We start from the raw sequence: 27,354 nt of genomic DNA on the forward strand, positions 1-27,354 counted from the left end.
ATAAATCACTCTTTTCAAACCAAAATCATTTTTACCTCACCAAAGTGTTTTAATTAATTTCATAAATATTGCTTTTTACAGTCCCTGTGGGTACGATAACTCGACATTTACTTGTCACTTTATTACTTGTTACGATTGTGTACACTTGTACATTTCCACCGTTCCAGCCACGTGTGAAATGATGTGCGATTTTTGTGCAAGTATACACATCGGTTCAAGTAACAAAGTGATGAGTGAGTATCGTTCCCACGAGGATCAGATTGAGGCACAAATTTGGTTAAGTCATTTTAATAAAGTCGAGTTAATACTATGGAAAACAATTGACTGAAATGTTATGGCAAAACTAAGGTCAATATGAGAGTGATATGCAAATATTTTATAAATAAATAACTACTGAATATGTTGTGGCAAAGATACTTCGACAAATAATAAAGATATAGTGTCTACGATATTTACGCGGTGGTTGGGATTATTTAGAATCAACCTTCACTATCGATAATGCCATGGCAAAATCTTGATTAACTTACGTGCAGAAGAGCCCTAAAGTGGTCTATCTCTTTCGAGGTCAAAACCTCAAATTACTGTCCCTACTCCTAAAGGGTCTTACTACAGCAGCATGTGTAATTCTTTTTGTATAACGCAAGCATCATTTGAATGCTTGTTATGCCATTCAATATTAGTTAAATTAATCTAACATTTTCTGTCTTAAATTAACTTAACAAGAATAATATGCCATCAACTATTCCTAAGGATTGCACTTAAACAATTGAATGGGCAGCAAGATAATCAGTTTTATACCATGAAAATTAAAAATAGTTAAGTGTCATCAAAATAATTCGAACCCTAATGAGATTTAACTCTTTGGTTGGGAAATAAAATTCCAAACCATCACCATCGTTTACAACCAAATCAATTCACAAGAGAACATGATGGAAATAATGGAAGAACGTCGGGAGAACAACTTCCACTGGTCCATACTTCAGCAGCACAGTGCCTTGTGTTAGCCGAGAGGATGACTTCCTCTTTCAGTCGAACCCTCTTACTCTTGCCTTAGACCTTCCCATCTTGTTGTTCTCTATCTCCTCTTGAGGTCTCCTTCATTGGCCTTTTATAAGCAAGTGTACTAGGGTTAAACCAACAGCCCAAAATTATATTTTCTCTTTTAAAATTATTTTTGGTTTAAAAATACTTTCTTTTTGGGTAAGTGGTTCATTATCTCATGATCTTTTTCCTCTTTTTAAATTCTTTTTCTCTAAGATAAAACCAACAACCCAGGATTTATCTCCTCCTCTTTTTAGGCAGATTTATTTGGTATAAGTAGAGTTGGCTGAAACTGGTATGTATTGACTGTTGACTTAGTCATCTTCTTGAAATCGCAAATTGCCACAGCATACAAGTTGGAAAACTGTCTATCATTTTGCCTCGACAAACCTTCACTCCTTTATTTCTCATTCCTCATCATGCACTTGCAAAACCACCAAACACAATCCTTCCACATGTAATTAAAAGTAACAAATTACAATATTTAAGCACCATCGAAGCTCCTTATGCAATGTTCTAAAAAATGCTAAAATAATATCCTAAAATACAACTAAATGTTCCTAAATATAGGCCATTAGCTAGATCTAAAGGCATGAAATATAAATATTTTCAAGAGTTATCAGGATACCACGTGAGGAGAGGAGAATAGAGGCTTTTAGAAGAGTCTTGGAGGAGTGTCAGTTAGTGGATGTTGGCTATTTTAGGACTTGGTTTACTTGGGAAAGAGGGAATTTAAAGGAAACAAATATTAGAGAACATTTGGACTGAGGAGTGGCGAATGAGAGTTGGATAAATATGTTTATAAATTTTCTTTGCTCTAACTGAGTGAGATAGTAGTATAGAGAAGTAAGTCGACCCTATAGGGATTGGGACTCCTAATTTTCATGTTTACATTACTAGATTCCTGATTCTAAGTAGCTTTCATGCCTATGACTTGTATATGCAAAGCTAAAAAGAAAAAGATTTTAGTTTGATAAAGGAATAAAAATAAAAATGAATAGAACGTAGTAATAACAGAATGATTATTGAAAAATAAAATTAAGTAATTTAAATTAAATTGATAAATCAAATATGTGAATGCTTAGCCTTCGCCTCGATACACTTTGAACTTGAATAGATCCTTGAAAGTGGATTTTTCCTTCCAAACGATAAGTTGGTTGTAACGATCAAGGACTCCTCAACCGTCAACTGCTCCTTGTGTAGTTGGTTCCGGTACAACCTGCAAACCAACCCTTACCAATTTTTTAACCACGTAAAACACATACGCAATTTAAGATCTCGACAACCTTACAATTTAGAAGAGCCCAACTTGAATTAACATCCTCAACCACATTGGTCGTTTAAATCTGATCACTATCTCTCTTGACAACTCCCTCCCAACATGCACTTTGAGCTAAAATTGGATTACCTTTGAAGGATGAATGTGACTATCTCATATTCCGGAGAGATAATGAATACTGTGTTGTAAGGTTTTAATGCAAATTTATTTTTCACAATTCTCGATCGAAACGATGACCGATTTAAAGCTAAATAGAGATTAGTTAAGCATGAGATTAATCATGTTTTGTTGGATTATGAGAATAAATTTTAATGTAATGATGATAGCTGAAAAAGGGAGGGGACTTAAAAAGCAATTGCATCAAAATAAGGAAAAAAAAAAGAAAGAAAGAAAGCGAATGACAGAATGCTTGACAAGCTACAGACGTAAGAAAGGAAAAATTGTTTTGAATTTAAATATCAAGTTTGTGTGTTTCCAAGCTAAAATTACAAGGCTTTTATACACCTCTCAAAAGCTAATTTTAGCATAACTTCCTCCTAAAATTATGTTTAACAACCAACAAAAAATTAGATATTTTCCTAATTATAGGATTTGAAAAAATCAAATTTTGATTTTTTTTCATCAGCCACCAATTTTGACACTTTTCAATTTGGCCCATTTTCTTTCTTCTTTTTTTCTCCAATTTGGCCAAATTTGCTTGATTTTTTTAACTTGGCATTCCAATTGTGTCCTAATAAATTTAAATAAGAAATCACAAGCTTAATAGCATTTTATTAAAAAGTAAGTACATTAAGCACACAAAATTAGCTTGTTATCAAATCCCCCTACTTAGTTGATGCTTTTCCTCAAGTATGTTGTGTATTCCCATACTAGAAATCATTCAAAAAAAATTCTGAAATCAAGTCTCCTTCCACAACCAAGCATAATGAAAAGAATTTAAGTGAAGCATGAATAAATAGTGGCAAGGTTTAACCAACAAGCGTTTTGTAAAATTCTAACATTATGCAAAAATCAACTACTTCACTAAATTAAAGCTTAATCAAAATTGCAAAACGATCATTCTCAATAAATTTTTGAACAGGTTTGGGATGTGGTCGAATCTTTTTTTGCGAAATGAGATGACAACTAAAGCACCTCACCCCGGTTACTCAATTTGACATGTCACTCAAATAGATTATTTTTCCTTACTCATAGTAGCTCGATTAGCGAAGTGTTGCAAGTTTCTATTCGTCGCTTGAATCTTTTAACGCGAAATGAGATGACAACCCAAACACCTCATCTTGGTTACTCAATTTGGTCACATTTCCAAAATCTTTACTTATAACTAAACCATTAGCGAAATATGTATATATATTTTACTATTCCAATCTTTTTTACAAAAAAAGATAAAATTACTTATATGAGACTCGAGTGATTCTGTTAAGCAAGTTTAAAGAGCTAACAATTTCCGTGAAGTGTTGACTTAGCCGTAATATTTTCAATTCTACAAAACACTTGGCAATCGAATTAAGCAGTAAGAATTTATTCATGTATTACCCAATTATTTGAATTAACTAAGCATAGGATTTGAAGGTTCAATTTCAAAACAAATTAAAGAATAATCTCAGTATAAAAGTTAAGACATGTAATGAGGAACAAGTAATATCATGGCATGTCCTGTGAATCCCCCTTACTTAGTCCACATTGCCCTCAATGTGCAATTTAAAAGAATAATAAGGAGAAGGGTTAACTGTACTCCCCGCCTTAATTTGACGGAGGGTGGTGGATGTGGCCACTTTGCAATATAGCGAGGATATTTGAGATTTGAGCCCCCAATGTGTCTAGGCGAGCCTCAACACGGCTTAGTCATTCCTCCACAACAGAATGGGGCTACTCCCCTTGCTCCCTAGGAGCTGGATTGTGTCGTCAATGAAAAACTCTATTGTTGCGAGCAGTTCATGTTCCTGGGGTAACAAAATAAAATGCAGTATAGGTGTTGGCAAGTAATCCTATTGAATCTAGACGGTATTCATCTAAATAATTCAAAACATATGCACATGTAAGGGATAAGAAATCAATTCTAGATGGAAAAATTTGTGTGACTAAATGCATGATATATGGGTCGAGAATGAGTGGCCAGTGAGCTTGTAAAACAACATGGAAACCACGTGCAAACTAGTATCCTAAATTGACCCTATAACTAAAGTAAATGCACCATAAGAAGAATAATTTTGTGTTTTTTAGGTTAGTCAAAGTTTCGTTACAACCCGAATAACTAGAATAAAAAAATCTATGAATGAGATTAAATTTTAGGCATCTTTCCAATATCTTAGTGAGATTTGGCAGACATTTATCGAAAGAATTACCATACACCGTTAAGTCATCCATAAATACCTCTATTATTTTCTCGACATAGTCGAAAAATATGTTTACCATACACCTCTAAAATGTGGCCATCCTATTGCAAAGTCCAAACGGTATTTGTCTATAAGTGAATGTACCAAAAAGACATATAAACATCGTCTTTTCTTGGTCCTTCGATGCTACTGGAATCTGGAAAAAACTTAATAACCATCAATACAGTAATAGTGAGATTTACCAGCTAAGCATTCAAGCATTTGGTTAATAAAAGAAAGTGGAAAGTGATCTTTTCGAGTTAAAGCATTCAACTTTCTGTAATTTATGCAAACTTTCTACCCATTTTGGACTTGGGTGGGAATTAATTCACCTACTTAATTTTTAGTTACAGTCATGCCGATTTTCTTAGGCACTACATGAACCGGGCTAACCTATTTACTATCAGAAATTAGGTATATCATTTTGGTATCTAACAATTTCTGAATTTTTTTCACGACCTCCATCATTGATGGAATGAGGTGTCTTTGAGTTTCTCTTTTCGGGTTTGCATTCTCTTCTATTGGAATTCTATGCATACAGGTTAAAGGATTTAAACATTTTATATCAGTAGTCATCCATTCGATCTCCCCTTTGTAGTCCTTCAAGATCGAACCAAGTTTTCTTCTTCCTGCCTTGAAAGTTGAAACTATTATCGGTAAAATGTTTCCATCACCCAAAAATGAGTACTTTAAATGTTCCGGTAACAGTTTGAGCTCTAATTCTGGGGCCCACAAAATGGAAGGCAAAAGTTTAGTTTGCAAACGAAATAATTCAAAATTTTTACTTAGACTTCTAGAAAATTGTGGTGCCTCCATGAGAATAACAACTTCACGAATTGGTTCTTTTATCGTTACTAATTCCTCTAATTTTTCCATAGCATCGAGATATTTAAAATGTAATTTTGTTAATGGTTTAATAATATCGATACTAAAGACATTTTTCATTACACTAGGGTGGCCCATCGCCTCATAAACATTGAACTTGACCACTTCACCGTCGAACTCCATAGTGAGTGTTTTACTTCGAACATCAATTTTCATACACACGGTGCTCAAAAATGGTCTATCGAGTAGAATATCAGAGGAATTTTTTGAGTTTTCATCCTCCATGTTGATGATGTAAAAATCTTCTAGATACACAACTGACCTATCCGCTAACTGAATGATCACCCCAATTTCTTTCGAAGGACCCGTCTTTAGCAATTTTATAAATAGATAAAAGCATAACGTTAATAAATGCACCTAAATCACACATTGCCTTTTTAATGCTAACTTTACCTATTTTACAGGATATAAAAAACATGCCTTTGTCCTTAAACATAGGCGGGATTTTCTTTTGTAAAACCACAAAAACATTTTCTCCTACATTTACCCTCTCATTACCCAGGAGCTTCTTCTTACAGGTGCACAATTCTTTTAAGAATTTTGCATAGTGTGGAACATGTTTGACCGCATCGAGTAAGGGGATGTTAATTTCCACCTTCTGGAATGTCTCTAAGATTTTTTTCTCTTCTCGCTCCTTTTTACATTGAGTGAGCCTTCTAGGGAATGGGGTAATACCACGAACGATTCTTGCAGTGCCAATCCGTGGTAGTTGTTGGGTCAAGTTTCTGTACTTTCCATTTAGTGTCGTGATCATGACTCATGCAAAGTGCTAGCTCCAAAATTGTTTCACCTTTTAAGGTCATAGCACTTGCATTTTATCATGGATTCAGCTTTGTTTGAAATGAAAACTTATTTTAGGATTCCAATCAATTGACCGTAAGCGCAAGCTTACTTTTTTGCTTATCTAGTTTTCTAGGTGTGTTTCCGTCTTCCATTGGAACTTGTCGGTAATAACAACTAACCTTTCCACTGTGGTCTCAAGAGATGAGTTTAGGGGTTGAAACTGTTGTGTTAGATGTGGCTTTGGCTAATACGGTTAGTTGTACCGATGATTCGATCCATAGCTCAAATTTGGGTGATCCCTCCACTCTGCATTAAAAATATTTGAATATGGATCATGACACTTTTGAGATAGCCCTTAGAAGTTCCTAATGACATCTACTTGTGTTTTTTTATCCTCGTGTAAAAAAAGGAGCCTAACCAGCCGAATCTGGCCCAAAGAGAAAAAGAAAAAAATGAAGCCCAAAACTAGCCCAAATTAAAAAACCCAAATCAGTTAAAAAAATAGATTCACGAAACACAACCTACCATATTTTCCCTTTCTTTCTTCTTCTCCCTCATTGTACCTAAAATAAACCCTAAAATTCCATTAAAAAACCTCACTTTCTTCACATCGCCACTGCCACCATGTTTGGTTGTCGTTCGTCTCCCCCTTCATCTCCCTAATTACTAAGCTTTTTCAAACCCAAACATCACTTTCCTTCATCCTTAAAAGACCAAACCACTGCACCTACAACCATAACTGATGCCGTCCTTCAACCCCACATACCACAATACCAGTATGCCACCCTTTAACCTACATAACCACACTTCAAATGTCGTTTCATTGCTTCTTAAAACCAACGTTGACACTACCCAAAAATACCAGAAACCACTGCTCATTAAAACCCAAACATCACCACTACAACCATGGTTCAACTATAAATCAAGCGACTGATAATTTTCTGACTTCTCTTAATCAAGGTCAAAACCAAATGTCAGCACCACCCATCATCGACATTGATGAGAAAGATTTAGAACCTTCTCCATAGTTTCCAATACAAGTTGTTGGACCGAGTCGACACCAGACGGGTAGAAAATCCACAAATTAGTTTAGACGCTTCTGAAGGAATAAGGTACGGCACCTCAAATTTCCAACCAATTTTTCTGTTGCTAAAATATCTAATAGGACATTCAGAGGGAACCAACACCTCTCATTACCATGGCATAGAACCTTCGAATCAACATGAGCAACCTCATATATTTCGAATGATAGAAACCACCGCACGTGCTCGACAACAACCATCACACCAGCCAAGTGTAGTGCTAGTATTAACTCTAGATAGCAGTACTAGAGCTACTAGTATGTCAAGTCTGTAACACCCCTAACCTGAATCCATCGCCAAAAAAGGGTTACAGAGCATTATCGGAGTTTACAAATTAATTATCAGACATTTCATTTCATCTAGAATTCATATTAAAAACCAATCAAAATCATACATATAGTCTATTAAACAAGCCCTCAAGGCCCAAATTACGTATTAGAAACAAATAGGGACTAAGTCGAAGACTCAACAAATTTTTTTGAAAAATATTTAAAATTTTCAACACTGCAGGGGTCACGTGACTGTGTGGCCAGGCCGTGTGACTCACATGGTTTGGAGGCACACCCATGTCTTAGGCTTTGTGGTAATTTGAAATAGGGACACATGGCCGTGTTCGTGCCCGTATATGTATTCAGTTTTGTGTAAATTTAAGATACAGAGGACACACGGCCATGTTACTTGGACGTGTATCATACACGGTTGAGATACATGCCCGTGTATCTACCCGTGTGGACGAAAATAGGCCATTTTATAAGCCATATTTCTCACCCAATTCTATGTCAATATATACATACCATTATAACCAAAACCAAAACATTCAAAAGTACTGATAGAATAAATGGATAGTGTGATACAACTCCGACAAGCTTCCAACCCAATCGAGCTTCTGATAATTTGAAAAGTAAAGGAAAACAAATACATAAGCAATGAATGATTAGTAAGCTCGTATAACTTTAATCATAATACTTCTTTTCAAATATGAAATTTAAACATATCAAGAATAATCCAATATTGATACCACAATACTCATGAAGTTATATTTAATAGCTCACTAAGTGAATAAATCTACAGTATCACTATATATATTATTCCTAACATAGTAAGAAATTTAAACAACTTTAACTCTTCCAAATTTTCTTTAATTTCATTTGTGTTTCTTTACCTTCCACACCCATTCCATATGCATAACACACCAGTTATAACCATATCATTTAACCATAGCTACAAGCTAGTGCATTTAAACATAGACCCTTTTCGAATTAATCACATGATAACTCATTTCATAAAAGTTTGCATAACTTAAACCTTACCACCCTTTCATGAGCACAAGCATATTTTTATTTGAGCATTTACCATTTCAATGCACTTTATAATTAAACATATTATCATTCAACCAATAATTTGGCATTTGCCTAAACATCAAACAACAACACTTGTTAGCGTACTTGAACATATTTCATATAATTTCAACATCAATAACCTTATTATCTCAACATGTCACACTTGAATTTATTACTTGTCTCAACTTACAAAATTTTCATGTATCAACATATCAATATATTAATATATATATATACATTTCATGATACATATCACCTTTTACCGTTTCTTCATATATCATCCAAGGCAATTCTTGATAGCTTACCATTCAAGGAACGAATTACGGATATGAGTACATCATTTTCAGAAGCATGAAGGATGAACAAAAGCTCATGAGAGCTAAATGAAAAGTAAACACAAAAGCTCGCAACAAATACTGAACCTTAGTTTAATTAGGTAATTTATCGTCAATTCATCCTTTACATTTTCAGTCAATTCATTATTGATGCGTCGTTGAGAGCACCAAATATATCATATCCTTGTAAAATAATGAAAAGAATAGTATAAGGGAAGTAGGGTCAAATCCTCAGGGACTGGATTTGCACAAGTTCTTGTTCCTCGAAATCTCAGACGGAGTCGTGCCCAAAAAAACCTGTGTACTTAGAAAAAAATAAAAATAAAAAATAGAATTCAAAGTTTAATTGATTTGAAAGTACGAAAATTAAAATTAAAATTGTAACGAAAGACAGAGTTGAATAAGAGAGAGTTTTTATTATGGAGAAATTCTAGACTCCAGTTGCCTCGATCTACCTTGGGTTCAATCCTCGACTTTTAGGTAATCCTTCTCAAACAGAATAAGCTAGTTATATTGGAAGAGGACACCTATGAGCACCAGCTCCAAGGTTTTAGACTTACGATTTAGAGGAACCTGACTTTAGCTAGCAATCACTTTTGTGGGACCATCTTATGTTAGATCATCACTTTTCAATGGCAAATGTCACGCCATTTTGTCTCTTGGGCTCACCAACCTCTGATGCAGTAAGCTAATGAATTGACTGTGCAACCTTCCTAAACATACAAAGCAGTCGTTTTTGTACAAGATGAAAAGATCACTTTTGAAGGGACATGGACGGAAGCATTAGTCTCGTAGTGCAGAAAATTGATGAATACTCGTTGAGAAGGCTCAGCACGGATTCTAAGCCTCATGAACTCTTTTTGGGGAATTTTGACAACCTTTGGCTAGATAAGTTTAGTGGCTCATGATTCTTGTAGAAAAAGAAATAAATGTAATGAAGATGAAATTTTTATTGAATAATATGAAAGGAAATAAGGCTAAGATTTTTGGGGGAGAGAGTGTTTACAAAAAAGATGAGTCAAATTTGTGTCACTCTATCCCCTATTTATAGTACTAGGAAACCTAGTCTATTCCTACTTAAATTCTAAAAGATAAATACAAATAAATAAAGATAATTAAAGATAAATAAGGATAAATAAAAATAAAAGCTAAAATTAAATCTAAATGATAATCCTTAATAATTATCCTAATATAATTAGAATTTAAATAGAGTCTTGTGCTATAAAATCTCTTCTTTGCACTTTTGCTCCAAATCTTCCACAATTTGTATTTTCGGCACCACCTATTGCATGCTGGTCTGTTTTATCTTTAAATTCACGCTTTTAGCCCCCAAAATTTTATTTTGCCTTCAATTTAGTCCCTATAAGATAAAAAACCATAAATTGCTCAAATTAGTAGGATCATACTCAAAATAAACATATAATTAGTACATAAAAATATGTCATTCTAGAGTATTATCAATCATTTATATTTTCCGTCAATTCATCCTTTACATTCGTAGTGCCATAACCCAGTTATGGTCTTATCGTCAGAATGTCATAGCCTAGCTATGGTCTTACATATAAACACTGCCATGGTCCAACCATGGTCTTACGTTTATAGTGTCATAACCCAGTTATGGTCTTATCATTAGAATGCCATAACCCAACTTTGGTCTTACATAAAAACATTGCCATGGTCTAACCATGGTCTTACGTTCATAGTGTCATAACCCAGTTATGGTCTTATCCGTCAATTCATACTTTGCATTTACTGTCAATTCATCCTTTGCCACAAAACGATTGTACTCAATCCTGCGTTCCACTTATTTTCAACATTTAATTCAATTTCATAATTTAACAATAATTTTATTTTCAACAATAGATATGAATAAATACATAATATCATTCATCAATTTAATAAATAAACATTATAGTTTAACCATATGAGCTTACCTAAATTGAATTGTAATAATTGTAAGAGTTCAGGGACTATTCCACTATTTTTCCTTTTTCACTAGTATCTACGAAATCTTGATTCTAAAATAAAATTACTCATTCATTAGAATATATTTCAATTTTAATTTATTTCACAATTTATACCCTTTCATTTTTTGAATTTACACAATTACCCCAACTTTTACAACTTTTACAATTTAGTCTATTAACTAGTTAATCTATCAAATCAACTAATTTTTCTCAATTAATAATTTATCCAAATATTCTAGGCTATCCTACAACTCTTAATAAAATATAAATTTAATACCAAACCCTCATATTTTAAACATTTTCACAATTTGATCCTAACATCAATATTTAACAAAATCACTTTATAATATCAGCATACGACAAAATTAAAGCTCTAAACCCACTTGATATTAATAATTTATTTCAATATATTAATTTATACAATAAAACAATCCATTTCATGCAATTTGGTCATTTTTAACATTTTTACAAAATTGCCCTTTAAAATTTTACTTTTATTCAATTTAGTCCCTAAGCCTAAAAAACATGCAAATTGGCCATTTTTAATGTAAACCCATGCTAGTTGAATATTCATATATTTTCCTCCTCCACCTCTCCATTCCACACCCTTAATGTATATAACATGCTTATATGTAATATTATCTATAATTCCACTATTTGCTTATATGTTCATATCAAAGCTGTCCACTTGAGTCATAGTCACTAAATTATTTATATCTTGAGCTACAGAATTCTAAATTAATATCCACTTGATGTTTTTGAAACTAGACTCAAATATATTTCTACCATAAAAATTTCAAAATTTATAGTTTAGCCAATAAGTAAAGTGAAATCTTCAAATTTATCCTTGTTCTGCTATTTGACAGCTTCGACCTTTCTTTACTAAAAACTAATTATCTCTTAGTACGGGGTTTGGATGATGTTTCCTTTTGCTTCTATTGCAAATAGACTCATTATTGATTTAAATATATAAATTTAAACCCCTAATTATTTGTTTAAAATTTTCAATAATTTTCCAAAGTCAGAACAGGGGAACCCAAAATCAATCTGACCTTGTCTCACAAAAATTCATATATCTCATAATATGAAACTCTTTTGCTTACACCATTTCTTATATGTAAAACTAGACTAAATAGGATTTAATTTAATATTTTAATTAACCTCTAATTCAATTTTTACAATTTTTTATGAATTTTCAAAGTCAGAATACTGCTGTTATCCAAAACTGTTTTAGTGCAAAATGTTGATAACCAAGTTTATAACACCCTCCTTTCCTTTCTTTACAATATTTATCATCACTTCCTCTTATTTCCCTTCACTAACATATCAAGAATATAGAAACTTATATAAGAAAACTCTAATTTAACATCATTTTCATGCTTTTTCAATAATATCAAACTTAAAAATATATTGAAATCTTGATGTTCTTACCTTGTTCTATTGATTTCAATCTTTAACTTGATTTTCTCTCCCTCCAGCTTTTATTTCTTGAATATAACTTGATATTATAGCTCTCCATACTTTCCTTATCATTTTTCTCTCTAGGTAGGTATGAAAATTCTTTTTGATTTCTAAGTGAAAATGGTGAATTTTTGGTAAAAGGACCAAATTGTAAAGAAAATAAAAAATTTTCTTCTCTTCTCTTCTCTCATTAGTCAATGGAAAGGTGAAGAGAATTCTTCATCTTTCTTTCCTTATATACTAAATAAAATAATATATATCTAATTAAATAATTATAAAATATCATCAAAATACCTTCTAGAGTTCTCTCTCTTTCTAATTGACCATTTTTCCTTTTATGATCTTTTAAAATTTCATCATTGAGTCATCACTTAATTTGGCAAAATTACGATTTAATCCCTCATAATTCTTCACCTATTCAATTTGGTCCTAATTCATCCATTTTCTTTAGTTTCTAGATCACTCCACCCTTAAAATATTTACACTATTGGTCCTTCAACTTTTATATTTACACTTTAACCTATCAAATTTTGAGTATTTACTCTTGTGCCACAAAACTTTTCTCACTTTTGCGATTTAGTCCTTTCTTGGATTAATATATCATAATATACTTTCTAATGTTGACATAACTCAAAATTTCCCTTTTTGTCACTTTATTTCTTTATTTCACTATATTAAAGATAATATCTTACTTTCTTACTGTAGTAATTTTCGAGGAATAATAGAGTCCACCAAATAGTCTGCCCAAAGAAGAGTATCAACCACCTAGAGATAATAAGCACGGCCAGTGAGGGCGTACCTACACGATATTTTCGGAGGCGAAACTTCGAGGATTTTTGAATTTTACATCTCTAGAACACCGTACGAGATATGACGAAATTTGACATCACCCAATCTCAGTTTGTAAGTGTATCTCTCTTTTTACCCTTGATATACTTAATTTACGAGATGATGTATTTAATTATTTTAATACTATTGATTGGACATCTTATATGAATATTAAATGTGCTACATTTTATGAATTTTTTCTAGATTCAATGGGATTACTTGTCATCACCCCTATTATGTTTTATTTTGTTCCCCCAGGTACACGAACTGCTCGCGACAATAGAGTTTTTCGTTGACGACACAATCCAGCTCCTAGGGAGCAAGAAGAGCAGCCCCCTTCTACTGTAGAGGAACGACTAAACCGAATTGAGGCTTGCTTAGACACAATGGGGGCTCAAATCTCAAATATCCTTGATATATTGCAAAGCGGCCACATCTACCACCCTCCGCCAAATTAAGACAGGGAATGCATTTAACCATTCTCTTTGTTATTCTTTTAAAATTGCACATTTAGGGCAATGTAGGCTAAGTAAGGGGGATTCGTAGGACATGTCATGATATTACTTGTTCTCCGTTGCATGTATTAATTTTTATATTGAGATTATTCTTTAATTTGTTTTGAAATTAAACCTTCAAATCCTATACTTAGTTAATTCAAATAATTGGGTAATTCACGAATAATTGCTTATTGCTTAATTTGATTGCCAAGTGTTTTGTAGAATTGGAAATATTGTGGCTAAGTCAACATTTTATGGAAATTGTTAACTCCTTAAACTTGTTTAATAAAAGCACTCAAGTCTCATATAAGTAATTTTATATTCTGTAAAAAAAATTGAAATAGTTTAATATATATACATACTTCACTAACAGCTTAGATATGAGTGAAGATTCCAAAAATGTGACCAAATTAGTAACCGTGATGAGGTGTTTGGGTTGTCATCTCATTGTGCGTCAAAAGATTCGAGTGATGAATCGAAACTTGTAGCACTCCACTAACTGAGCTGCCATGAATAAGGAAAATTAATTTGTTTAAGAGACATGTCAAATTGAGTAACCGATGTGAGTTGCTTCAGTTGTTATCTCATTTCGCGCAAAAAGATTCAACCATGTCCGAAACTTGTTGGAAAATTGATTGAGAAAAATCGCCTTGCAAGTTTGATTAAGCTTTAATTTAGTGACGTAATTGATTTTTGCATAATGTTAGAATTTTATAAAACTTTTGTTGGTTAAACCTAGCCACTGCTTATTCATGCTTCACTTAAATTGTTTGCATTATACTTGGTTTTGGAAGGAGGCTTGATTTCAGAATTTTTTTTGAATGATTTCTAGTATGAGAACACACAACATGCTTGAGGACAAACATCGACTAAGTAGGGGTAATCTGATAGCAATCTAATTTTATGTGCTTAATGTACTTATTTTTTTTAATATAATGCTACTAAGTTTGTGATTTCTTATTTAAATTTTATCAGTATGCAATTGAAATGTTGAAGTTAAAAAAATCAGGCAAATTGGGCTAAATTGGAACTAAAAGCAAGAAAAAAGGCCCAATTGAAAAGGTACAGAATTGGTGGCTGATGAAAAAAAATCAGATTTTGATTTTGTCAAATCCTATAATTAGAAAAATATCTAATTTTTTATTGGTTTTTAAATATAATTTTAGGAGGAAATCATGCTAAAATTAGCTTTTGAGAAGTGTATAAAAGCCTTGTAACTTTAGCTTTGAAACTCACAGACTTGAGACTTGAATTCAAAACAATTTTTCCTTTCTTATGTCTGTAGCTTGTCAAGCATTCTGCCATTCACTTTCTTTTTTTTTCTTATTTTGGTGCAATTACTTTTTAAGTCCCCTCCTTTATTCACTTATCATTGTTACATTAAAATCCATTCTCATAATCCAATAAAGCATGATTAATCTCATGCTCAACTAATCCCCCCATTTAGCTTTAAACTGGTCATCGTTCCGATCAAGAATTGTGAGAAATGGATCCGCACTGAAACCTTACAAGATAGTATTCATTTTCTCTCCGGAATATAGGATAGTTACATTCATCCCTCAAAGTTAATCTAATTTCAGCTCAAAGTGCACATTGGGAAGGAGTTGTTTTGGTATACAGTTGGGAAAGTGAGTTGGTCGTCTGCCGTATTCAAGTTCCTGCAAACAAATTGGTGTGTCTAGTTGGAAAAAGCTAGTTGGATTCCATCAATGTAGATAGTGATCAAATTTAAACAACCCAGCGATTAAGGCCGTTAATTTGAGTTAGGCTCTTCTAGATCGCAAGGCTACCGAGATTTTAAATTTTGGACGCGTGTTACATGGTTAGATAATCGATAAGGGTTGGTTTACAGGTCGTATTGAAACCAACTACACAAAGAAGAGTTGGTAGTTGAAGCTTCCTTGATTGCTATAACTATCTTATCATTTGGAAGGAAAAAATTCACTTTCAATGATCGATTCAAGTTCGGAGTGTACTGAGGCTAAGGCTAAGCATTCATATATTTGATTTACCAATTCAATTTAAATTACTTAATTTTATTTTGCAATTATCATTCTATTATTATTACATTCTATTCAATTTTATTTTTATTTTACTTTATCAACTGAAATTTCTTTTTATTTATTCAGCTCTGCACGTCTAAGTCGTGCAACCGCCTAGATTTAGGAATCTGGTCATGTAACTCGAAAATTAGAAGTCTCAGTCCCTATTGGATCGACCCTATGTTTCTATACTACTATTTGATTCAATTAGAGCGTAGGAAATATATATTTGGTGGTTTCTGTCACGCGAACGACCTGGGTTCGATCCCCAGCAACAGAGCCAAAATTTGATGGCCTATGCTGGAAATTACATAAATTAGGTGGAAAATCATAATTTTATGAGAGGAATCCACAGAGGTTTTCCGTCAGCAAGATGGGAGTATCCAAATTAATCAAATTATGAAATGTGAGTCTCTAAATTGCAAATTTTATTCTTTGAATGCTTAAAATGAAAATTTTTAATAATTAGATGACTATTTATATAGTTTACCCTAACATTTTAATATGTTATACAACCTAAGGGATTTCTCTAAATTAATTAAGTTAATAATTTTATTGAATTAAAACATGTTTAGTACTTCAAATATTTTCATTAACATTGCGGTTACAAAATTTTAACAAATCATTTTACGGTCATATCAAAAGACTTAACTTCTCATCACTCGAAATGTAACGTTTATAAAATTATTTTTATTTTAAAATTTGATTACAAATCTAGATATATTTAAATTATTTTTAATTAGTATGCTTTGCAACCCAAGTTTCTACGGTTAAAAATAAAGGGTTGATAGAAATTTAAAAGATCTTTCAAATTATGTTAAAATATTTAATATTTTCAATGTTAATAAATTTAAAAAAATACTATTTTATTTTTAAAATAAAAATATTTAAGAATTATAACTATTCCAATTAGTTTTAAATTATTTTATTTATGAAATATTATGTATAAATTTTTTATCATATTTTATAAAAAATTAAATAAAAATTATAAAATAATTTAATATATTTTAATTAATACATACAATTAACTTGTCCTTTGCATGGAAAAAAACTAGTATTGGGCTATATCAATATCATATTTCTACATAATATAAAAAATACATATAATATTATTTAAAGCCAGTTTATACTTTGCCCCTTAAACTTGGTCACATGTAAGTAGTGATAAGCAAAATTTGATTTAATTCGATTTTTTTTAAAATTTCAAGTTAACTGAATAGAGTTATCAAATTATTCGATTTTTTCGAATATCAGTTTTTCAAGTTCGAGTCGAGTTGAATTTTACAATCCGAATAATTCATATAACTTAAATAACAAATCGACATAAATATCCTTTGAGTCCCTAACAATTTTGAAAATATACAAATTGGTCATTTTAAAAATTACAAAATAATTAAAATAATCTTCAAAAATTCAAAAATTTATAAAATATTTTTTCCAAATTTTTCAAATATACAAATTCCAAAAATAAAATAAAATAATTAAAAATCTTTAAAATATATAAAAACACTAATATATATATATTAAAATTTCAAAATGATAAATTAGATGCCTTAAACAAGTAAATTATAAAATTAAGTCTATCATACTAATTATCTTGGTTTTTCTCTTATTTTGTTTTCAAAGAGTTTTCAAATATATAAATATATATATATGATATTTATGTTCTTTAAATCGAACAATTTTTTTTCAACTCAACTCAAATATCATTTCACTCGATTCAAGTCAAAAATTTTTTAAATTGAACTATTATAAAATTGGACTCGTCAACTCAATTAACTCAAAATCCTTTTACTTTATTCGACCGAACACTCACCCCTACTTGTAATTAATTGGTATCTAAACTTTTTTGGACCTAATTGACACTAAATTTGGAATCTATCACATATTTTAGTACCTTAATGTTGTTAAAATATGATGACATGGCCCTCGAAGAGGATAATATGACAACACATGGAAATCTTATAATATGGCATGTTATAAGTTTAATAAAAATATATATAAATTTATAAAAAATAATTATAAAAATTATTTCAGGTTGGAAATGAATCCAAGCAAAGGGTGGTCAAATTCAATTGAACTTGGACGTTTGTTTGTCCAAATTCATTATGGATATTTTTTAAAAAAATTATATTTTTTCTATTTTTGTATTTTTCTAATTTTTAGAAAAAAATTAGAATTTTTTTGCACTTTTCTAGATAATTTTCAGATTCAATAAATCCAATTTTACACACAAATTTTAAGTCAAAAATTGACTTAAAAATTTGGAGCCAAATTTATTAATAACTTTGAAAACAAAATTAGAATCTCTGAAAATTTTCTTGAATACAAAGAAAACTCCTTTGATTCTTCTCTTCAGTTTGGCTTCAATCCAAGGGTTGTCTAACTTGATCTTGAATGAATGTGCATTGCTTCAAGGGTCATGTTGGCTTGTTCTTGAAACGAGTTTAGACCTCCTTTCTTCGGTTGATTTGAATCAAAAGATTGTTTTCTTCATAAACGACTTTTTACTTCTTCTCCACGATTGAACAAGATCAGAAAGCAACTTATCTTCTAAACAAGTAAGGTGTTCATCATAATTTCTTCAAATTTTTGGCTTCTTCAAAGATTTCTTTAAAGATCTTTTGGGCTTTTCAAACTTGTGTATGTGTAAAATGGTTTAGGATGACCCCTTTTTTATCGTACCAATTATATGAATAAAATATAGTTCTTATAGAATTTAACTGCTCTATTTGATTATTCTACAATAATTTAAATTCTTTTATTTGTTATTTATCTATTAATTAAAGATAAAATAGTCATTTAATATTATCACTTAATTATTTTAATTAATTAGTGATAACATAATTTTTTATTATTTATCTTTTAATAAATTTAAACTAATTAGAGAAAAATAATTATTACACAGATATGATGTCAACATTTTCTCCCATAATAACAATTTTGACTTGACATATGACACTTTGTGATTGATCCTAAAATTTCTTTTTCTATATTAGTATTTGATTTTATATTCTTTGATATTCATACAATTAATTTTTATTAAAAAGATAAAATTATATAGATGTTTGGAATAAATCTACACAAAATGACGTTTGGGTTTTTTTTTTGCATTTGAACATTCATTTGTCCAAGTTTATTTTAGACGTGAAATAATTCTTTTAAATTTTTATTTAACTCTTGCCATATGCGACAAAAATTTTGGTTTTGGACCAATTACAAAATGTCACGTGTCAAGTTAAAATTACTATGGATAAAGCCAAAATTACCTGGGGTAAAAATAATGATGTCATAGTTGTGTCATAATTATTTTTCTCTAATTAATTTGAATTAATTAATAGATAAATAAATAAAAATTGTATATTATCACCAATTAAAAATAAATAATTAAGTGATAATACTAAATTATTATTTTATCTCTACTTAAATAAATTAATAAGAGACAAATAATAAATAAACAAGTTTAAATTCTTGTAGAACAATCAAATGAAGTAGTTGAATTCTGTAATAACTCTCTTTTATTTATGTGATTGAATTAAATTCGCATTCCAATTCTGTTTAATTGTGAAGAAGAAGTTAAAAGCCGTTTATAAAGAAAGTCGCATTTCAATCTAAATCAATTGAAGAATGGAGGCCCAAACCTATTTCAAGAGCAAGTCAACACGACACTTGAAGCAATCTATATTCATCCAAGATCAAGTTAGATGACCCTTGTATCAAAAGTCAAATATGAAAGAAGAATCAAAAGATTTTTATTTTTTTTATTTTTTGTAAAGAAATCTAAAATTGTAACTTTCTTTTTGAAATTATCAATAAATTTAACTTCAAAATTTCTAGTCAACTTTCAATTTGAAATTTGTGTCAACAAACTTTTGGCACACCTAGTGGGACAATCTCTACATCTTTTCTCTCAAAAAGTCAAAAGTTAAAAAGTTGTGATGGCCTTAAAGAAGATCATCATTAGTGACTGCGTCATAGTATTCGAACACTACATAGAGAAATAAGTACAAAATATCGAAAATTAAGAAGTAACTTTTACTACAAGTGTGTAGGTCAATTATAATATTTATATGTGTTACAATAGAACACACGAAGTATTCCAAGGATCCAATTTAAAGGAGATCAAGTAATAGATGAATTAACTAAGATTAAGCATACATATAAAGAGTCTAACTCGTTAATGGCCAAGCAACATAGTACGACAAATTATAGAAAAGAGTGATTTAAACAAAATTATAACCTACAGGATTAAAATGCAAAAATACCAAATTTACAAACTTAATAATTGAAAAACACAAAGTAGCTAATTAATATCCATTGCAACAGTCGGATTAGAGATCTCAATCCATCAATTTCCTAATTAGTTCAATTTTATCTCTTAATTATCATTTTATTTATTTAAGCAATTTATTCTAAATTATTTCTCAAGATGAACCCATTTGGAGAGTTCCCCTTAGAGGGGAGGAAAAAAATATGAACACAATTATTTGTCATTCTCTTTGAATTACCTAAAAACATTATTAACAAAATTATTTTAAGACAAAATGTCAAATGTAATATGAAGTAGACTTTTTGTTATTTTATTATGTTAAAATTTAAACGCTTAATCTATATTTTAGTTCTTGAAGTATATCATTTTTTCATTTTAGTCTTTAAAGCTTTTTTTAGTTCACTTCAATCTCTAATGTTATCAAATGTTTTCAGTTTAGTCTTTTGAATGTTTAGGATTTATCGATTGAAATATTCAATTAATCATATGCTGCCATGTGACATATGATGATGTCATCATTTGAAAAACTTTAAAAAAACTTTAAAATATGAAAACAATTTAAAAATTGCAAAAATGATTAAAAATAGATAAATTTTAAAATTTAAATTTACAAAAGTATAAAATGTAAAAAAATTACTAAAAAATTTATAAATCACATTTACTAAGCTTGAACATGAGAGCATTGTCTTTTAAAAAGATATATCCTATGATTATTGCTTTGTAATTCGGTCATTTGAAATTTATAATTTATAGATATTTTTAAGTGATAAATTTGGATAATTTTTTAATTATTTAAATAATGAAAAATAATGTTATTTATTATTTAAATTATAAAAATATATTTATTATTTAAATAATGAAAAATTTTAGAAAAAAAATACATTGTTTTTAATTTTTTAATTTTTTTAATTTTAAAATATTTTAATTTTTTAAATGATGAGATCATAATTATGTCATAGTACGATATGTGGTAGCATATGATTGGTTAGATATCTTAGTTTATCTTTTTTTAATGTCTAAAAGACTAAATTGAAAATGTTTGATAATATTAGGGACTAAATTAGGAATGTCTAACAACGTTAGGGACTAAAGTGGGCTAAAAACTTTAAGGACCAAAGTGGGAAAAATAGTATACTTGAGTGACTAAAGTATGGATTAAGCCAAATTTAAAATTTTATCTTTCTATTTTAATTCCCTAAAAAAAATCTTTCTACTTTAGTATAATAATGTGGATTTTTATGACCACTATTAGAATTGTTCTCTGTTTAACGATAATCTGGACTGAAACTGGAATTGAACCGCCTGAAATAAAAGCAGGATTCCCCAAGCCAAAGGTTCACTAAACTGAGCTAAGATTTTTAAAAGCAACTTTTCTTTCATCTGCTTCCTGAACTAAGTTGAAAAATTGGTATTTTAGAGAGGAAAAAGAATGGAATTTGCAGAGTTGAGGGAAGCCATAGAGCAAATAGAGGTGGTGGATTCTCATGCTCACAATATTGTTCCTTTGGATTCTTCTTTTCCTTTCATCAATTCACTTTCTGAAGCAACTGGCCACGCCGTATCCTTTGCTCTTCACTCCCTCTCTTTCAAGGCAAATACACCCTCTTCTTTTTTTCTTTTTAATTATTAGAAATCATCCCATTTTATCTTTTTTTTTGGTTGATTAGTGCTATTAAACAGATGGAGTTTTTTTTTTTTTTAAAAAGAAGCTTTTGGGACTTGGGTTGTTTTCATTGAGCTGTATAAGTATTTGTGTTTTGTTTGACTTCGATTTGGGCTAGTTTCAAACGACATTCAAATTCTTTAATGCCTTGTTTCTTATATTTGTATAATAGATGGAGACATGGAGAGCCAGTTATGAATCTTTTACTTTCTAAGCTTATTATTAGAGATCATGATTGGTTTTGGTTCTAAGTTTAAAAATAATACTAGAAGAGTTAACTTTTCTTGACGTTTTCTGGGAATATGTTGAAAAGCTGCCGTTTGGAAATGAATAACAGCTAAAACAAATACTGGATTTTGTGTTATTTGCTTTTACTTGTAGAATAGAAGAAGACACTTTTTTCTACAAAAGTAAAAGAAAATGCAGTTTTTTAAATAACAAAGAGCGGGTTACCTTTAATTAGACTAATCATGTTATAATTGATGTTAAATTTTAACAATTTGTAAACAAGTAGTAAATGTCAATCTTCAGAAAGTTGGGCTCTATCCTTATATTCTGACTGCGTAAATTTTGGTTTTTGGCAGAGGAGTTTAAGGGATATTGCAGAACTCTATGGCACTGAGTGTCTGAGTCATCATTGGATGCCGTGGAACAGTATCGCAGATCATCTGGCTTGCAAGCCATTAGTTCAAAGTGATTTAAAGCTGCAGGAATCTCGGCTATTCTCATTGATGATGGACTGAAACTTGACAAGAAGCATGACATTCGGTGGCATAAAAATTTTGTTCCATTTGTTGTTAGGATACTCAGAATTGAACGCCTGGCTGAGGAGATTCTTGATGGAGTAGGAAACCTTCTGAATCTTCCTTTTCAACTTGATATTATATTCTGATTTAAAATCTATCAGCATACTATTTCATGGAGCTAATTCATGGTTTACATTTTATTTCTTTGCAGATTCATTAGCACACACAAACGCAATTTTAGTGAATATGTTTTTACATCTTTTTACATTTTAGAAGCATGGGATTATATATTTATATTTAGATGAGTAGGCATAGAAGATAGCCTTATTGAGAAGTTAGCGGTTATGTTCTGGAGTCCATTTGCTGAGGGGAGGAATATTCATATCAATTTTATAATTGAGTATTATATTGGCAACTAGTTTGCTGAGAGGGAGGGAGGGTGATAAATAATGATATAAAACCATTAGAACTTAAAGGGAGTATGGTTGCGGGAAGGAATGAGTGGAAGATGAGGACGGTGTTCCTGATGTGACTGGTTCTATGTCTTGGTCCTTGTAGGCAACCTCAAATATATTTGGATTAAGGCTTGCTGGTTTGGTTTGGTTTGGTATAGGGAACCTGTATGCAGAGTGAATATGAAGTGGATATGTCTGTCTTTTCTTGAAAACATTAAATGGAAGACTTAGACCTGAGAGAAATATACCATGGTATCAAATTTGAGAAGTTTCTTTTTAAGTTCTTATTGATATTCACCCATGTTTCCATATGCCGCTGGCATAAGTGTGGTTGTCTGTTTTGATTTAGTGAACGTTTTCACTTTGTCCCTCATAAGTTGTCCTGGTTCTGTTTGCTAGGTATGTTTATACATCTTTCATATTGGTCTGTACTTATACTGGATGCAATCTCTAAGACTTATTTTTGAAACTTATCCTCTTCTATGAGTTGCGCTGACCCACAATAAATTCTCCAATGACTTATGCCTGTGGACTTTTGAGGGTCTAGTCATAATTTGCAAGGTTGAGGTCCTGGTCTAAGCTGCATCTTTAAATCCAATTACGCCGTAAGATTTCTTGGTAATATCGGGCTTTCAATAGATTGTTTTTTTTTTATCATTGGTATTATGTATGTTTACAGGAGATGCCAGATGGATCTAATTGGACATTGGATGCATTCACCGAAACATTTTTAAAGATAGTACATGTAACTTTGGTTGATTACCAATTCATTGTTATTGAAGTTGGGAATTGATAACAATGAACAGATAAAGAGGAGCTTACTGTTTTAATTGGTTTCTTTAACTCAATGTTACAGTTGCAAATGAGATTGTTGGCTTGAAAAGCATAGCTGCATACTGCAGTGGTTTAGAAATCAATCCATATGTCACCAAAGAGGATGCTGAGATTGGTCTTTCTGAAGTTTTACAAAGTGAGTAGCATTCTGATTGGATGTTCTGTATTCAGTACAGGATATAAGTAACAATTTCCTATTTCAGGTGGGAAGCCTGTATGCATTGCAAATAAAAGCTTTATTGACTATATTTTCACACGTAGTTTGGAGGTTGCTTTGCAATTTGATTTGCCCATGCAGATACACACAGGGTAAGACAGACTTAGCATTTAGATTGTAATATTGTCACAAATAAACTCCAAATGGCTCGGAAGATGAGGAAATAAACTTGGAGTCTGGTTGCAATATGAAAAGTGGTAGGGGAAAAATGGACAGTTGAAATTGAAGTTGGTATTAATTAGTGTTCGTATCTATGAAGAAGAAGTGGCTTAAGGTCTCGTTGACCCATGTAAGGGTCTTTTTATTGATGTATGACTATGATGCTATGATGATTGTGAAATGAATGCTAAATGTATCGATATGTCTGGTAATGCATCTTAACCCTAGTCCAACGACGGATACGGGTTCGGGGTATTACATTTGGTTGGTATCAGAGCTACGATTTAGTCAATTCTAAGACTAACGTAGCGTATGTGAGTCTAGTTATACATGCCATATTTATGAACTGCGATAGTGTGATGATTCCTAACAATGAAAATGTATTTTTATATAGTAAATGGATGCCGAACGAGCCGTAGCTGACGATGTTGAAAGCAATGCGCCTGCTCTCGCTCAAGGGACTGCGCTGTCTGATTCTAGATCGGCTATTAGTAGTCACTAGGGAGAGGCTAAGTAAGCCTTTTACCAAATGATGAACGATTAGTTCACCCAATATATCCGAACTAATCCCGCTATGCCACAACCTTCACCCCCGCTAATCCTCTGCAAGTCCTTGTCATGCCACAAACTAATTCGATTCAGTTGAATAAGCCTCCTGTCGGTAAAATTAGAAAATATGGGGTCGAAGAATTCCGTGCTACTACTAATGATGATGCTGAGAGAGCTGAATTCTGGCTAGAGAATACGATAATAGTGTTTGATGAATTATCATGTACTCCCGACGAATGCCTTAAGTGTGCCGTTTCACTTCTGAGAAATACGGCGTATCATTGGTGGAAGACATTGATATCTATGGTTCCGAGGGAATGAGTTACCTGAGATTTCTTTCAAGCTGAATTATGAAAGAAATACATCAGTCAAAGATCCATCGATTAGAAACACAAAGAGTTTCTTGAGTTAAAACAAGGCCGTATGCCTATTACAGAAAATGAGCGAGAATTTGTAAGATTGAGTCAATATGCAAGAGAATGTGTATCGATTAAAGCAATTATGTGTAAGAGATTCAAGGATGGCTTGAATGAAGATATCAAATTGTTAGTCGGGATTCTAGAAATAAAATAGTTTGTTGTGCTTGTTGAACGAGCATGTAAAGCTGAAGAACTCGGGAAAGAGAATAGAAAAGCTGACTCAGAAGCTAGAGATGTGAGAAAGAGATCTGCAAGTAAATCATTTCAGTCTGTATCAAAGAAATTCCGAGATAATTTTAGCCGTTCAAAGGCTAATATGGGGCATTTGAGTAGAGATCGTGCTAGATCGCATTCGAGCTTTAAAACTCTAGCTACTTCAATTGCTAGTGTCGAAAATGTCAAATCTGGTTAACCCAAGTGTAAACATTGTGGTAAAAGACATCCCAGTAATTGTAGACTATATGATCAGGCTTGTTTCAAATGTGGATCTTTAGATCATTTTATTCGAGATTGTCTCGAGTCTGTTGATTAAGAAATTGTGCAAAATCTGAGGTCAAGTCGCAATACAGTTCGAGGTAGATCACCTAGAAATACGGGCAATGTGAGTGGCACCCAGAGGGGAACTAAAGATACCACTGTACGATTTGAGGCTAGAGCACCTGCCAGAGCCTACGCCATTCGAGCTCGTGAGGAAGCTTTGTCTCCAGATGTGATTACGGGTACATTTACTCTTTATGATACTTCTGTGATTGCATTGATAGATCCCAGATCAACACAATCTTATATATGCATGAACTTGGTGAGCAGTAAGACTTTTCCTGTAGAGTCTACTGAATTTGTAATTAGAGTATCGAACCCCTTAGGCCGGTGTGTTTTGGTCGATAAAGTGTGTAAGAATTGTCTGTTGATGATTCAATATTCATGTTTTTCGGCTGATTTGATGTTATTAACATTCGACGAATTTGAAATAATTCTGGGTATGGATTGGTTAACTTTGCATGATGCTATTGTGAACTGCAAATCGAAAACTATTGATTTGAGAAGAAAGAACGATAAAATAATCCGAATTAAGTCTAGTGATTTGAATGGGTTACCGGTTGTGATTTCGTCGATGAAAGCTTAGAATTATATGAAAAAGGGTTGTGAAGCCTATTTTGCCTATGTGATTGATTTGAAAGTAACAGAAAAGAAAGTTGAGTCAATGCCTATTGTTTGTGAAATCCCTGATGTGTTTCCTGAAGAACTTCCGAGATTACTCTGATTCGAGAAGTTGAATTTGGCATTGAGTTAGTACCACGAACTACTATGATTTTGATAGCTCTATATAGAATGGTGATCGCGTGATTTCGTGATAGGTTTTAAATATTTATAATTAATTGTTCTTGAAACTAACTATTATCACGATGTAGGCAAGTGTACCTGTCGAACAGTAGTATAGTTTTAGCAAGACCGGATTGTCAAACCCAAAGGAACTAAAAGTACTAGTAATGACTGTCTTTTTATTATCTAGCCTAAGAATAAAGAAGTTTTTGTTTTAACTAACTAATTATCTAAATTAAGAATTCACTGAGAATGGAATTAGGGAATTACTTTTGGGAATATCGATTGAATTAAGACAATACCTAAGGAAAAATCCACCTAGACTTTACTTATTATTCTGGCTCTGAATCGGACGATTTATTCATTTAACTTGTTCCGTAGAGATCCCTAAGTTATGTTATTATCCCTATTCAAGAATAATAACATCTAATCCCTAAATTGAATAATTGAGACCTTTTTCTAATTAACACCCTAGGGTTGCATTAACTCGATCTATGGATCCCCTTATTAGTTTCACCCTAACCCGGCAAAATCTTGTCACCCTATGTCTAGGCGCGCAATCAACTCCGCTTAATTATGACAAATGTACTCTTAGATAGGGTCTATTCCTCCTCTGAATAAGAGCTTACCTTGAATCAGTATCCTGGGATATCAAAACAAGAATTAAGAACACATAATTAAGAACAAGTTAAATATTTATCATACAATTTAGAAAATGATAACAAGATTCTTCTTAGGTTTCATTCCCCTTAGGTATTTAGGAGTTTTAGTTCATAACTAAATAAGAAAACATCTCAAAATAATAAA

The 27,354-nt window shown here is 31.6% G+C and overlaps 1 protein-coding gene across 1 annotated transcript; it reads left to right on the forward strand.

Annotated features, from left to right (window-relative positions):
• The first annotated feature begins 21,414 nt into the window (after positions 1-21,414).
• Positions 21,415-22,804, forward strand: LOC107942096 (uncharacterized). Its single transcript, XM_016875745.2, has 3 exons — positions 21,415-21,519; positions 21,603-21,776; positions 22,433-22,804. The coding sequence occupies exons 1-3, from the start codon at positions 21,424-21,426 to the stop codon at positions 22,589-22,591; spliced, it is 429 nt and encodes a 142-aa protein (XP_016731234.2). The 5' UTR covers positions 21,415-21,423; the 3' UTR covers positions 22,592-22,804.
• Positions 22,805-27,354: the final 4,550 nt, after the last annotated feature.

This window comes from Gossypium hirsutum, chromosome A01 (genome assembly GCF_007990345.1).
Source record: "Gossypium hirsutum isolate 1008001.06 chromosome A01, Gossypium_hirsutum_v2.1, whole genome shotgun sequence".
In the NCBI taxonomy this organism is placed as follows: Eukaryota; Viridiplantae; Streptophyta; class Magnoliopsida; order Malvales; family Malvaceae; genus Gossypium; species Gossypium hirsutum.